The 16,635-nt window shown below is 43.0% G+C and overlaps 1 protein-coding gene across 1 annotated transcript in view; it reads left to right on the plus strand.

Annotated features, from left to right (window-relative positions):
- Window positions 1-3,859: 3,859 nt before the first annotated feature.
- itgbl1 (integrin, beta-like 1) overlaps window positions 3,860-16,635 on the plus strand; it is a 34,149-nt gene continuing 21,373 nt past the window's right edge. The window contains exons 1-4 of the mRNA XM_078286083.1: window positions 3,860-4,172; window positions 6,944-7,146; window positions 15,139-15,285; window positions 16,194-16,316. Coding sequence (XP_078142209.1) covers window positions 4,081-4,172; window positions 6,944-7,146; window positions 15,139-15,285; window positions 16,194-16,316 — 565 coding nt within the window. The 5' untranslated portion in view covers window positions 3,860-4,080. The remainder of the gene's footprint in view (window positions 4,173-6,943; window positions 7,147-15,138; window positions 15,286-16,193; window positions 16,317-16,635) is intronic.

Genomic DNA, 16,635 nt, shown 5'->3' on the forward strand with positions numbered 1-16,635 from the left:
TGCAATCACTGGGCAGATTAATTGTAACTCTGAGTATTTCTTAGATTCGGCAAACTTTCTTGGTTGGAGTTTGTTTCACTCTTGAAGAGTGTACAGTTCCATCCTCATTATAGCAGAACAGAAGAAGTTCAATTGAAGATGTGGGCAGAAAGTTTGTACTGTTCTGTGATTCTCTACCTTCAAGTGGAACTCAATTCATCTACATATGTTATTCCCCTGGCTGAGCTCTGTTCACGTTTTTGAAAAGGAACAAGGCTCTCAGTGCAGTACTCAGTGCAGTATTTGAGGGCATACTGTGACCACAATAACCTCCATATTTCAATGCTAATTTGGTGGAAAATTTGAGTATAATCTGCATATATACCCATAGAAACATCAGCCATTAGAAATGACTGGAAGGCTGTCTCTGTGTGGATCAATACAATGTTTGTGGGGGATTTTACATGCAAATAAGCTTAATAACATATACTATCAGTTCTGAGATGGGGAAGAAATGTAGGCTTGGCACTTCATATGACCAAGAAATTATCCAGAACACTTTCATAGCCACCACACATTCATTATGTATTAACTGAACTGTAAATGAATAACAAATGCTGGGGTTCAGTGGTTTACCCCATTAAAGCACATATCCATGGTTGTTTTGTTTGCATGGGGAAAGAATATTATCTGAATAAAATGCTTTTATAAATTGTAAATATCGTCATTCAGTTACAGCAGTTTTCCAACTCCAAACACAGGCTAACTTGTGATGAAATGGGTTGTGGCAGTGCTGCAGGCAAAATTCAGAGAGCCATTCTGATTGAGAACTTTAATTATTGTTTAACGTAAGCATTGCACAAGAAAACCTTGGAAAAAAATCAGTCTTGGAAAGCAAAAGAGAGGGCATTTTGGTAATCTTGGGAAGAAATGCACAGGCCTGGGACACTGGAGATATGTGAAGGGCCTAGGGCTGCCCCACTATGGCCTTGCAGGCTTCCTTTAATGTCCAATACCAAACCCATTGTGGGAAAATGGTTTACCTCCCTTTGGGCTCGCTACAGTACAATACACAACAAGCTGCTGCTGCATAGCCCAGTGGATTACACGACGCCTAGAACGGCACTGACACATCCAGATCTCAATCAGGAAATGCATGCCCATATTGAGATTGGAAACTGGACAAATGACATCGACGGAGCCAAGGTTACTATGGAAACGGATGGGAGCTAAGGTGCTACATGGAGCAGAAACAAGCAAAAACACAGCCCGTTTACGACAATAAGGGCAAGCGTGGCTCTAAACGAAGCTAATATGACGTTTGGCAGCCACGCGCTGGGATAGTGCAACCAAACCGAGACGAAAATATAGGATAATATTTGATCAAGGCCTACTCAGAAGCCCGGCGCGTGAGGATCTCTCTACTTCCTGGAGAACACACTAGCAAGCGCGCAGAAGCAGGCGTCTGGCGCATCCTTAACACATTAGCCTTCTGTCCAGTTCAATGCCCGGTAAGCGCAGTATGCGATGTAGAAACATATGAATCACTTACGCGATGTGTATTTTCCCTTATCGGCTGTGTGTCCTTCTGTCCATGACATCAGCTGTTTTCCGGTGTGTTGTGATCGTGGGAGAGTGCGGGAGCGCGCAGGCTGCAATCACAGCAGCAGCACCAGCGGATGCAGCGGAGGCGCGCAGCCGTCCCCATAGTAACAGTGGAAGGTCTCACGCTGCTGCATCAGGTATCAACAGTCTCCCAAATTCTTTCATTTGGCCCAGATGTTTAGGGTTGTGACCAGTGACGGTAAAAATGTTGAACTCCATTATAAACAAAATCACCTATATTTTTACATTATATATATATTTATTTATTTATGCCTTGAAGACCCTGTCCTCATATAACATATCAGTTTGATGCTACTAACTATGATATAGTTTGAATTCACATCATAGAGATTCACATCAGCTTAAAAAGGTATAGGATAAACTCTATTCCCTAAATGAGGTGGGTAAACTTTTTACTGTTTCTCCTCCACTACGTCCCTGGCTGTAGTTATCTACATTATCCAACTGTGATAGTTAGTTTGCTACAGCTCAGAAAGAGAAAAAAGCAAAATAGAGAGTAAACTTATTGTGCATGCCATTGAATAGAGGCCTTATACATTATTGAGGTATAGTGCAGTGCTGTCAGGTCAGTTCAGAGCAGTGCAGAGTTCCTGTACGGTGAAAGGTGTGAGTTCCATTTTAGCCTGCTGTGTTTACTCATCCGTTGTTTTATCAAAACAAGTCTAAGTTTTCCTACCTTTGGCCTGGGCTTGTAACAACAGGGTGAACATTACCAGAGTAGAAAAAGTCTGGGCACTTGTCTTTCCCAAACACATACTAAGTATTAAATAATCAGAGTTTCTGGATCAGAATCAAATTCCACACGTTTGCAAGCAATAAGAAGCAGTAGTGCTCAAAGACAAACTTTAATTTAAAGAAAGCCATTTGTCATTTGGCAATAACAAGTTATTTGCCCTGAGATTGATGATTTAAAATTTACACATTGTGGCATGATAATGGTGGTCTCACTTTATTTTAGTTTCAACCTATATGCATAATGCTAGCATCATTATATTTAGATTACTTGTAAATTTACATTGAATACTATGGTCTTGGTCATTTGAATCCATCATGGAATAGTATTTATTGAATAAAACATGTGAGAGTAGCTTATTTTTCCCAGTACATGACTTCAAGTGTTCCAGTTTACTAATAACACACCATCTCAGTAGGTACTGGGCAAAAATTGCCTCCATAAGTTAAATGATAGTTACATAAACCTCACTTTTCAGCATCAGATCCCACATCTGTATAATATATAACTTTTCTTTCCCTTTTTATAATCTTGGCATTATTTAGCTCAGAATGGTCTGTCTTTCTACTTTCGATTGATTCTTTCCATCTACCTGACATGACATCACACCTACATAATCACTTTTTTATTGTCATGTACTAGGCTACTCAATAATCATATTAGGTTGATACTACAAGTATAAATCTCAAGAGAAAGATGGTAAAACTTAAGTGGCCAGTTTGACAGTTCTCCTCCCAACACTTGTAATATTCACCCTGTGTATTGTATTGAGCCACAGTGCAGGGGAAATCTATGTCAACCCTTCAATGAACATTATGCTCTGTGTCTTTGCTTACATTATTACACTAGTGGCAATGGGAAGTGCCTTTCCATTGGCATACAAACAATATAATAATTGTAATTTATTCAACGGAAATACCACTCAGTAATTCATTTATATGAATTACTATAATAGCCATGATAGACAGTCCAATCATTTTTTATTTATGGACAGGAACAACTCTCTCCCAAAACTTAAGTGGAGAGCCAAGACATCATGCCTGCACCTGAAGTTCCTCCATTGCCAATTATCTTCAATTTTACAAGCCAGCTGGTTTCCACTGCCAAACATGGCACACATCACAAAAGTCTGCAGGCTGTGTTGGATTGTCCTGTCTGTCAGCGAATGGGAGACTGTCTTTGTGGACTCATTGAAACATTGTCTGAACTTTTACATCCAAATATGCTTTGAATTATTCTAGTTCTGTCCGCTCTCAGTCAGAATAAGTCAGAATATCATCTTGTGCACAGCTCATTCCCTGTTGCACATTGGTGTGACATCACAGATTAGAGGGAGGGGTGGGACAAGCTTTGCTCTCATTTATCATTAACAACATTAAAAGTAACCACAGAAGAGAAACAAGGAAGAAGAAGTGAAATTTGAAAAATAAAGAACAGTCTGCTTCTAATTACGTCTCCAACTGGTGACTAAACTTTTTGTTTTTTGGCAGTTTTCCCCTCTCAGCTCCTGCCCAGGACTCTGTCTGAGAGTCAAGACTAATCAAAGGCACTTGTATGGAGAGGACTGTTGGCCTCTGAAGGGTTTGAGCCAGTTCAGGCCAGCCCGCTGCTCCTTCTCTCCTTCTCTCCTTCTCTCCTTTTCTTTCCCTCTCACTCTCTCTCCCTGTCTGTTTTAGAGAGAGAAAAAAAAATTGAGAAATTCCTTCAAGCTACTTTACTTCAGGTTTCTGTGGGATTTAAACATGCACACTGAGGCTTTGGTACAGTCCATGTTAGCGCCATTGCTTCTGATTCTACTCTCTACTGTCGAGGACACTTTGTTACAATCGGTGAGGTGAGTCTCCACATAGCTTTGTGTTTTTTCTTGTTTATTTTGGGGTAGTTCAGAGAGGGAGAGGGAAGAGAGTGGTGCAGAGTTTTGCTGACAAAGAAAACTTTTGCAGAGTAAAATGTGCGAAAACCTCGGAGTGCGTATAGTTTGCACTTTGTCGTGCAGTTTCTTCATGCTGATTTACCTGCCAGCTGTCATAATACTGCATGCCAAGTCACAGGGCGAAAGATTTGCTTTTCCATTTCCATTAATGCCACATGGTATGTAGCATGTTTTTAAAATTAAATATTTATCTATTGCCATTTGGACACCACACAGCTGACAAGAATTTCTATTGTCTGTAATACAGTGTTGAGTATATTGTTGAGATTATTGTTCCATGTCCACAAGATGTTATGAGAGCATCGCTAAGGTCGAGGGTTTGGAGCAATAGGGGCAGAAGTGACATTTTGCCTGAAAATGAGTGTTATATATGCTTGGAAATCCTTTGTTGAGCTCTATCTGATGGTCAAATGAACACAATTGTAACAAAGTTAAAATAACGGGGAAAATCCAAAAAACTCAAGCGTCCACTATAAACCTGCAATTTGCTGCAAAAAGGGTGTAACTGCACTTAATGGCTTTTTGTAGAATATCAGTTTTCTGAATCTTACTCTGTAAAAGCATGAATTGTTCCAATGTTATGTTTCAAATTAAAAAAAGATGCAGCCATTTAAAGTTTTGTTTTGGCTCTGCTATAAAGTTAGACAAATGTCACTTACGCCCCTTTTGCTCTAAACCCTCTGTGCAGTTTTGCAAATGTACAGAGGCTTGATCAGAATAGAGTGTGAAAATAGGAAGAATAGTATTTCTAACTGAGAAGTCAATAGCTGGAGTTGGTTAGAATATGAATGTGAAAGCTCCATCTCTCTTTGCCTTGGCCTTTACAGTGCAGCCATGAGCCTGCAGGACTGTAAATGTTGCCATATGATGCAAACTTGACTCAGCTGCAGAGGGGGTGTTTACTCAAAGCACGTGCACCGTGCCTGTGGAGTGGCTATATTTTGTGTGTTTGCCTTCCAATCTAGTGTTTATTGGACAATAGTGGCAAACCCACACATGCCATTAAAAGCAGCTTCTGAGAAGCCAGGTGATTACAGTGTTTTCCTCCATGTTTCCAGATACAGATCCAAACAATTTCTACCTTGTTTGTGTACTAATTATGTCATCAAAACAATTTGACAGTGTGAAAAATATTGAGTGTGAAACACAGTTTCTTGATTGAACTCCCCAAGAAGCGCGGAGCACATACTGATTTTATCTTAGAGTGACAGGAACACTTGATCTTTTGGATTCTTTGAAATGTGTCTAGTATTCCCAAACAGGAAAGCCGGCCTGTAGCAGGAGAGGGCAGGAATAGAAAGGAATGTCAGAAAGCGACCAAATGAAACAAATCTCACTGAGAGAGCCCTTGGAGTAAAAACAAAGCTCAGAAACAGCTGCTGGGGTGTGCTCAAAGAAAGGTGCAGTTGATTGTGTGCTGTTTGATTTATTACCATGATGCCTTATACTCCGTTTTGTTGTGACCCTAAGCCTTTTGTTTTTCTTGATGCAGACCCACACAGAACATTGCATTTCACCTGGCTGTGCTCTAACAGGTCCTGAGGTTTTCCTTTTTTTCCCCTCAAACAGCTACTGAACTTCAGAGCGATGCAAATCCTCACCAGGTTCCCTTCACTTGAACATTTTCTACTGTGTTGTGTACAAGTGAGCAGTTCTTATATACTTGATCAAGGATAACTTCAAAGAAAAGCCCTTATAGGGAAAAGACTTTATGACTTTCTTCATGAACTTCATGAGCAGGAATTTGTGTGTTCAGGCGCTTTATGACAATATGATTTACCGTTATTATTTTTCTACCTTCTTCTCTCAACCTGAAGGTTGATGTGACTGCTTACTCTTCTCCATCTAAAGACTCTTTTCCCTCTTCACGGTTTTGCAGTGAAATACCAACAAATTGGGTTATCCATTATGGAAGGGAGGCTGAAATTAGAGCTTACTCCATGCTCAAAATAGTATGTGAATGAATGGTGAGAGAAATTACCTATACTGTGAGAGAATTCATAATGTCTGACATTCTCCTCCACAGCCGAACTTTTCGGAGTCACAAAAAAGCTTTACAGACCATGATAAAGTGAGGGAGGATAGATGAGAGAGGAAGAAGACAGATAGAGGGGGAACAGGAAGAAAGTCTGGTAATAATTACAGCAGTGAAACTTTACGTCCCCATCACCTTGCACCTAGGCTCTATGAGAGGAATTTACACAGGAAATAAAAATAAAGACTGGGAGAACGGGGTACATAAGGGATTCCCGACTGTGTATTTTCATGGGGAAGCTAAAGTTGCCATGCATGCACATAGACCAGCTCCTTTTTGATGAGATGAGACTTTTGTACGCTCACTGTTTTTGTCTTTGTTCTGTGTGGCTAAAGTTATTACTCAACGTGACCAGGCTTATTTCTAAGAATAATCTTAATTTATTCTTTGTTTGTCTCTGCAGCCTACATTATTCATTATTTAGCAAATGTCCTCTCTTCACCTAAAACGGTTCATATCTTGCAGCTGAAATAAACAACAAACTACAATGCAGATGCCTTGCAAAATCCCATGTGTAGATCTGAGCTAAATCACTCGCTTTTAAAATTCAAACAGACACAGGCGTCAGTGCGCTTGACCCTTGACCACAGGGGTTTCCAAGGCTGCATAATGACTGACCCTTGTCTCTTTTTCCCAGCCAGGCGGGTGGCGTGTGCAAGCTGTCGGCGGAGTCGTCCCTGCGCCGCTGCCGCACGCCCGATGGCAAGATCTGCAGTGGGAGGGGCGAGTGCGACTGCGGCGTCTGCATCTGCCAGGCCACAGACCCTGGGAAGTTCTACGGGCCGCGCTGCGAGTGCCACGACTGGGTCTGCGCTACACATAATGGGAAAACCTGCAATGGTGCGTACAATGATATACTGACACATAACACCACCAGATGTTTTGGTGTTACCGTAGGGCTGTGTGCTCTAGTCCGGGCACGTTCCAGCGCTCTCTTTTTAGTGGCATCTTGTAAAAACAAAATCTGACTGTCCAACAAAAATGCCGGTCATGTGACTCTGCAGTTATATGTGTGCAGGCACATGGCTCCACACGTTTCAACCCAACTGGGTATCATATGATGTGGTTGTTAGTGTCAGTAAGTGATGTAGCAGATCTCCACACTCTGAGCTTGGACCGGAGAGGCTTGGCCGATGGACTCTCCAGCTGATGCTGATATCAGCTGCTGTCTCAGCCAGGTGTGGGGAAGAATGGAGTGCGTCATGCATCCAAAAACCTACTAGCTTTTGTTTAGGCGTTTAATATTCCACTTATTTGTTCCATTCATAAGAGGAACCTCATGAATTTCACAGACACTGAGTGGATTTCGTCGAGAACAAACAGGTGCTTTTCAAAGTGTTGAGTATTTTGGTCTCACCGGTATTCCTTTTTTTTTTTTTTTTATGGTACTGGCGGATCGGTGGGGTGCGGTATTGTGTCTTCTGGAGCCCACGTCACCCAGGCGGCACTTCAAAGGATTCCATTGGTAATAGACAGCTGGTTGTTCACGTACGTCATCAAGGCATTAGCTTTTGTTGGGAGGCACGGCTTTGAACTTGGTCAGTTGGCTGACATTTTACGAGTTGTTCTCAGAGAGATGCGCATCCTCACCAATCCATAAAGGGACTATGAGGCTGACTGCATAGCGCTCTCAGAAACAAGCTGCCCCCTGAGATGCTCTCCACTATTGACAGTGTTGTCCCTTGAACCTCTGCCGTCATTCGGTCGGCCTCAAGCGTAATAAAATAACGCCAAAATTCACAGAAAATAGAGCCACATACAAGAACAATAGGCATTTTATATGGAGATAGTAAGGAACTGGGTTTGTTGAGTTATTTCTCATCTTTAGAAGGACTGTGAGCCTTTGCTGTTGAGCCTGCTGGACACCGACAGGTGTGACACTGTCTTGTCATCAACAGGGAAAAATACTGAGTCTCTGTCATTAAGATGAGTACAACCAAATCTAAAGATGGATGATTACAAACTGTTTGTACCAGGCAGGATACTGACCCTGGAAAGAGCAGAGAGATGCTGATGTTGTCGAAAAAGAAAAGAATCATCTCCCTTTTTGTTCAATCTCCGCTGTAGTCACTGGGCTGTGAGTGTCAAACAGGTCTAATGGAGATACATGTGCATGTGTGTGCGCGTGTGTGTATGTGTGTGTGTGTGTGTGTGTGTGTGTGTGTGCGCATGTGAGGGGGAGAGTGATTTATTTGGGCAGACAAGTTGGCTGCTGTGAGGAGCTCATTATGGTTCAGCGGTCTGGAGAGAGAAGGCCCTGCTTCAGCCTGATAATGGGGTTTCACTCACTGGTACACACACTGCAAATGGAACCTCGATGCATCGGGAGAGGGATGGGTTTTCACACCCAGACACACACACACACACACAGGATCAGATCACAGATCACATAGGCTCACCCTTGCACACACACGCACGCACAAATACCCACAGCCGCCCACATACTCACACAGCCATACACCCGCGTACGTATACACCCAGCGACTAAATTCAAAGCATATTGAAAAGGATAAACTACCCCCCCACCCCCCCCCACCCCCACCCCCGCTCGATGGCCCATCCAGCATGCGTGCCCCGCCGTCTGCGATCGCCAGCCAATTTCTCTCCCCATGGCTCCCTTATCTCTGCCTCTCACAACTGCCCACTGATAAGATCCCATGGATTTTTCTCCTTAGGGGTAAACTGTGTGTTTTCTTTTCCAAAGACATTAGCTCGCCTGGCATTGAGATGTTCTTTTTACCCTGGATGCCATTCAGGGGAAAAAGGGGCTACTTCACCTCAACGCAATCGTAGCAACAAGTCAAACTGGATGAAGAAGCCGGGGATGATTTTAATTTGTTCTGAGAGTCTGACGCGCAATATATTTTATAACCCATGTTGTAACAGGGAAATGAATATGGAAATAGGCAGAGAGATTCACTTGTGCTGGCAGCTTAACATTCCTCCTAATTGGAGATCACCAATCCATGATCCAGTCCTGTATGTAATGTCTTTCTCTCTCCTCTCTCTACCTCCTGTGCAAATGGAGAGATATTCCTCGCCTTGTGCTAATCTTATTTTACAAAGAGGCGAGAGCAAAGGTAATGGTTCACTGAGAGTTTGAGGATTCCTCGGTGCCAAGGTGTTTGTCTTCCATCAAATTGAAGAGATCCTAATTCTGCCTGAAAGCCCCGGGCTAAATAATTCCGTCTGAGTTCCTGCAAAAAGGACCATTTAAATGTGCTTTTCACTCCGTTTAGCTCTCGGAGGATCAAGCCAGCCCTGCAATAGCTTATATGCTCAAATGTCCCTGTTCTCCAGGGGAATAACCATTAAACAGAGGAGGAATATGCCTCCTTGGCATTTTGTTCCCTATGTGCTCTTTTCCAGTGTCAATTTGCTCTCCAGCTGAACAATTTATGTCTTTCATGTTTTTTTTGTGATCCTGTGCATGCATCCAAATTTCACTAAATTAGCCTTAATACCACTAAATGCGTTTTCATGAGTCTGTGATAGTAAGCAGAGCTATTTTGTTGCTGTAAGAGAAACTTCCCATCCTCAATAATATGGATCCAATAGATCCACCCCGGCTTCTCCAAACACTCTAGACAATAGCTTTGGAGCTCAGTAATTCTTTGCAGTCGCTGCATGAAAGTTTTAGGTATGTGTGTGTGTGTATGTGTGTGTGTGTGTGTGTGTGTGTGTGTGTGTGTGTGTGTTGTGTGCTCCTGAAGTATTATAAATGGGAGAGAATACTTCTGATTTTGTAGAATAAGGATTCATAAAACACTGACGCTGTCACTCTGTTTCTCTTTCTCTCTGGCGTGTCACATATTGTGGCAGAGCGCTGGGATGATGACCTGAAGTAACATCTGTTCACCAGCTGTACAAAACCTACCTGTCATTTCACTCCCCGGTTTGTTTTTGACTGGGCACTGTGTGTGTTTCTTCCCTGCTCCGTCTCCCATGTCTCTTTTTGACACATGGCCCACACTGGAAACATAACCTCAGACTAATGCTTTTGTAGCTCCCAAGCAGAACATTTAACATTGTTTTGCAGTTTTTGAAGGATTGTTGAAATCAAGTGGTTGAGGCTATTTTGTATTTATGTAATTTCTGTAATACCTCCCCTATTTCCAGAGATGAGGCTCAACGTGGCAGTGTTTCCATCCTCCCTTTCACAGCATTCCCTCTTTTTTTCCTTCATTGATGAGCCACATGAAATTCTTCTTTCCCTTTCTCTCTCTCTCTCTCTCTCTCTCTCTCTCCCCCCCCCCCCCCCTCTCTCTCTCTGTCTTTCTCTCTCCTCTCTCTCTCTCTCTCTCTCTCTCTCTCTCTCTCTCTCTGTGCTGAATTGAGCGGAGTGTTTCCCTCTGGTGTGTGTTCAGGCTGTCGGCTGGTTCTCGTCTGCAATTTATGGTCTTTTTCCATTGTCAGAAACACCAAGGGTGGCCCAAGGCACTGCAGGCTAGCACGGTCCCATTGAAACAAATCTGTATAATCAACTTGTCAGCCATTACTGTTACAATATTGAGTAGCATTAGAGCATTATAGCAAGGCCGAACCCCTTAGCGAGCAATCATGTTGGAGTTCAATCTTCATCGGGATATAATGACTCATTTATTTGAGGTTTTTATCAAGGATTCGTTGTGGAGTGACACTTATTGCTCAAAAAATGTTTGATCAAGCAGGTCAACGGCTCTCTTCTCTGCTTCTCTGGTAACAGCTATCACCCCAGTTGCTGATGTGTTTTGAGGCTGAAAGCCAAGTATGTCTGCAGTCCAGAACAATCTGTAACTTTATGATCTGGGCGGACTTTATCATATTCGTGTCTTTCTCACTCTGTCTCAGAGGAGCAGTTGAAATGGGGAGGCGCAAGACTGGGAGAGAAAACCCTTCCCTCCAGATGGATGACTGTTTTGGAGTTATATCAGGGCAGGGCACATTTTGCTCGCTCTCTCTCTCTCTCTCTCTCTCTCTCTGTCTCTCTCTCTCTCTCGCTCTCTCTCTTTCTCTCTCCCCCCCCCCCTCTCTCTCCCAAGCTATGGGTTTTCAGAGCCTCTGTTCTTTTCCTGGCTCAGCCCCCAGCCTCTGTGCCCCCTGCCAGAACCAGAGGAGATCCTGCCCCAGGGGGTGTTATGTCAGCAGCGCATAGGAAGTCAGCTTGGCCAGTTCCGAACCGAAATCTCCCTGATGCACTTTCTGTCAATATTACATAAGCCTGTGTTGGTGCTTCCCATGTGAACACATTATAAGAGAGCTGATATCAGCCATGGGAGGACCAGCCTGCAAATTTCACTAATGGCACCGACTGTGTGGTACAGAATCATTGGTTGAATGCATAATTACTGACATTTTCCTTCTCTTTTTTTTGGCAAATTTCCCTTTCCATTTGAGTGATTGACATCCACAGCATCACCACTGCCTCTCAAAACTGTTGATTTCACAGTGGGAGAGAATATGGACACACAGTAGAATGCAATCCTCAAGCCATTACAGCCCATTAAGCTGTTCATTTCTGTAGTTTTCTTTTTCTTTTTTTTTTAGTACATGTTTTGATGTGCTATAACTCAGATGTTCTGAGCTCTGCTGGGCAATATGCCTGTGTGGTGAGTCACCTAATGATTCCAGTGTGGGCTGCAAGGAGAAAAAAGCCACTCAAGTCTGTCCAAGTCTACCAATCAAAGGGATTTTTTGATTGGGGCCCATTACAGCTCCTGAAGCCTTCGTGCTGTAGGAACAAGTGTTTTTACATTGCTATGATCATGCCTGGATTGGAGTGGAAAAATGTATCTTCCTCAGAGGTATTACCAAGGTCAGGATGGAGTCACCTAAGTTGACGATTGAACGCCTAGGCAGAGAATTTTAAATGTTTAGAGTGCAAACCCGGAAGGATGAAAGCAGGACTCCCCCGTTCTGGGGGCAGTGCACACAGAGAATGAGTTATTACCTGAGACAGGTGTCACCTAGCTCTCTTCCACCGAACATGAGCTGACGTGCTGTCGTTTCACGCTCCACAACCCACAGAGAGAGGCAAGCAAGGAGGGAATAATTACTCACTGAAATGAGTATCATGTTATATGGAGAACATGATCTAAACAAAGTGAGTGGGGAAATGTCATTTGGGTAGGAAACATCAGGTGCAAGTAATAAATGAGCACAGAGACAATCTCAGGTGGCTTTTATTTCTGAAATTTGCAAACAGGCGGTATATATGTCTTGCATTATCACTGCAATTATGATTGAAACTGCTTTGAAATCTCAGAATGGTCAGGAGATTGCCTCAAATGTAAGTAATGTAATGTGTTTTTTATTCAGTGAGGGTAAATGACTTTTGATGAGCGGAAGGAATAGCGGAATATGCAATAACGGAGGGCATGTCTCATGTTGGTCCACTTAATCAGAATTCATTTAACAAGTAATCACTCAAGATTGCTTCATTATTATTATGTTCCCTACAAACCTATTTCCTTGTTTATCTCCCTCCCAATGATATATACTCTGTTTATCATCGAGCAGGAGGAGCTGTGAGTTCCATTCTAAACCTGAAATTAGCCAGCTGTATGAGTCACCATCCTCTTCTCATCAACAGTTTATCATCGTAACGCTACATCACCTATTATTACTGCCATAGCTGCTGGCACTGATGCGCCCTCTCCCTGACCCCCCATTGGATGTATCCGGGCGCTGGCCGGGACCCGATTGGCTGGGAGCGCGTGTCCGTCACAGCGGCGTAGGAAGGGCCCGAACACCCCCCGGGCCGCAGAGAATTACTGCTCAGGAAGCACAGGGGTAGATAAACTGTGGACAGACAGGCAGCTTCCCACACACATAAACTTTCGCCTCGCAGATAAAGAGGAGCCAATTTATATGTCAGAGTGATTGTCAAGCTGAGATTAATGGGGGGCCGGTGGGTGGCAGTGACTTCGTAATATCCTGTTGAATTAAATTGGGGAGAGTTAAGAAATCAGATTCATGATTTAGGTCTATTGTATGCTACCTCCCGCCTGGGTAAAACTAAATAATGAATCAGAAACGGAATGTCCACTCTCACACTTTTATTTGAGCAACATTTTTCTTCTTATTCAGTATATGTCCATGAGTCTGCACCCAGCCTGTACTGTAAAACCAAATAATACCCAGATAGCAACAATAACAAATGTACGGTGGCTGTAGTCTAGACAGAGTTTTTTCTCTGTACCCCCCCAGTATGATTCTAGTATCACCGTTAACTGGAACCCACAACCTTGTTTTTGATGTGCATGACTGTTGAAGGTTATTCAAATAGAAGCCATATTTCTGAGGTTGTGTTTACACTCTAATGTGCTGACAGCTTTGATGACAGCCTCAACACCCGGAGAGGCAAGTGTGGATGAGAATACAGTTGTAAAGCAGGCAGCTAGCAGCAGACTACAGCAACACACGATTTTTCCAGCTTATATGGCAACATAGCAATAGTAGTTTTGTTTTATTTGTTTAAATCACTTTATATTTCTACAGATATAGAGATCCAGAGCATCCCAGTGCAGCTGTGCTGTCATAGTAGGATTTGTATTGTTAATTGCATTGTCCAGACAGCAACACAGCACAGTCTATTCACAGGCTCACCATATTTTACAGTTTATATGACATAGCAACAATATAAAAGTTTGAGTTCTGTTATGTTTTAATCAGTTTATATGCCTCAAAATTGCATTGTCTCTGTGGTGCAGCTTTCACTGAAGCGCACTACCTTCCATACTCCACTTTTCCTTCAACCTGTTCCTGAGTTTCTCCTGAGACGTATCGATAATGAGGAGCGAGAGGGGACCTGGCCTATTGTTAAGGACTGATGGATAGCCCTTGAAGAGGACATCACATTTACATGATGAACGAGTCAGGAGAATGATTGAGTGTGACACACAAGGCCCCCTGCTGCTAAATGCAATGGCGCCAACATTTATAATAACTTGTCAACAGCCTTCATTTGCATCATAAGATTTCCCCTGTATTTCATATTGCTCACTTTCACCATCAGAATGATGAGAAATAGTCAAGCCAAAGCGCCTGCACATGCCCGCTGAATACTGAGGAGGATAATCCTCTCCGTGTTTGATAAGAAGATAGGAAGATATACTGTTTATCATCCTGAAATCGTGTGACAAAAAATGCATGTATTCACCAAGTTTCCCTAATAAGGCAGTGTCTTAAAATATAAAGGGGAAAAATAGAAATTACCTTGGTGTGTGCATGTGTGTGTGTGTGTGTGCGTGTGTATGTGTCCTTACACACATGTGAGAGAGAGAGAGAGAGTGACAAGACAGAGTGAGAGAGAGAAATTCTTTTGATTAGAACCCCTGTTGTCCATCAATCATCTGAGTAATGGTGTCAAAGACAGTGGGGCCTATTACTCTGGTCTTATTTCAACTATAACACAAGCTCTTATATACTGTAGGTCTACCTTCACATTGACATTGGAGTCTAGGTAGAATGTGTCAGATTATGCTATAGCTTCCCCTCACATTTTTTTGAAATGTGGAAAGAAATAAAATGTTTCAATGGATATGCTGTGTTTCAAATCCCCCAAAACAGAATCACTTGGGGGTATAATGTGTTTGTTACAATAATTAGGAGTCAAGAGGCAACTGAACACTGTAACCCAAACTTACTTACTTTGCTGTTCTGTAGGTAGTGTGATGCCATATCATTGCCATAGCATCGTAACAATATGTAACATAATGTTCACGTGTGTGGCCATGTGCTCATGGAGCACGGTTTGAACTACTGGTTATTACTATCTACATATACAGTGCAGTATGAGTGTACTTCTCATCACTGACAAACAGCATGTGGTCTGTTGTGTGTTCTCTGTAGACCGCGGCTACTGTGACTGTGGGAAGTGTGAGTGTGATGACGGCTGGTTTGGAGACGCCTGTCAGTTCCAGGAGGAGTGCAACCTGTCCGGCAAGAAGAGCAAAGAGCTCTGCAGAAACCCACAGGGGGTGGTCTGCTCCAACAGAGGTACACACACACACTTACATACACACAACGTATACACAAAACCACATTTTCTTTTCATGTAGGGTAGATAATTGTGACGTCTTTGTCTCTTACACATATCTACTAGTATAAAAGCACAGGTACATTAATAAATTCATGCATGAATGAGCGTCAATGGGAAGATTGACATCTTGAGTTAACAATACTGTAAGTATTGACAATTCAGTTCAGTCTTAAATCTCACTAGCCAGAGCCTTTTTGATGCACACAGTGTCACCAGTCCCAGTTGTGTATTTATCTCTGTGGACACGTGGTTAGGCAGTGGCAGATTGAAGACACACACCATGAGGATGAGGTGACGTCTGGGTTAGAGTCGTTTTCCATACACTGACAGCCCCATACCCACCTGGATGTAACCTCACCACTGTGCTGCCCTGCCTGCAGCTAAATGAAGGATAAATGTATGGGTTTGTGTGTGTGTGTGCGTGTGTGTGTGTGCGTGTGTGTGTGTGTGTCTGTTGTTTCTGTAAGTGCATATACAGTATGTGGCCTGTTTGAGCGTGTATGAATGCAAATTTATTCACAGCATGTAGTCGTTTAGCCTTCTGTACCGAAAGCATATAATTTGCAATGCCCCAGCACACACACACACACACACACACACACACCTCCACCACCACCCCTAATACTCAGACACCAGCCTAGACCCGCTGGCTATCACACTGATGCACAGACGTTGTCTCCAATGCACATCTGCAAACCAGCTGGGTTCTTGGCCTTAAAGTGCATCGCATCAACACATACACACATAGACACACACACACACACACACACACACACACTCACATACACACCCACACAGGCACACAAACTTGACCTCTCCAAACAAAATACGCTTGAACTGCGGCTGAGTCTGATATCTTCGATAGGCACCTGCCATTGCGGCAGCTGCATGTGTAAGAACCCGGACGACAGGGGCCTGGTGACGGGACGCTTCTGTGAGTGTGACGACAGCGAGTGTCTGGACGAGGACACCGGAGAGGTGTGTGGAGGTACGCCCCGCAGCCCCGTCTCACCCACTTGCTCTCTCCCAAAGCAGGACAGACACCTTAGTTTAACATATGGTTATTTAAGGACTGTCTATCCTTTTCACTCTGTCTTGGTTGACAGAAAGCTATTGCTTTTCTGCCTTGTGTTAGGTGCTGTTAGTACTGTTGACACCAGCCTATATGTTTGAATGCATTCAAAACCATATTAATTAAGCTTAAACAGATAATACTTTTGCTTCAACAACGTACAGCATTTAGTATCTTCCTGTTTCTAACCCACACTCACTATACAATGTAATTGTAAGCAATGTTTTTTATCGGT

This window comes from Centroberyx gerrardi, chromosome 10, assembly GCF_048128805.1.
Source record: "Centroberyx gerrardi isolate f3 chromosome 10, fCenGer3.hap1.cur.20231027, whole genome shotgun sequence".
Taxonomy (NCBI): domain Eukaryota; kingdom Metazoa; phylum Chordata; class Actinopteri; order Beryciformes; family Berycidae; genus Centroberyx; species Centroberyx gerrardi.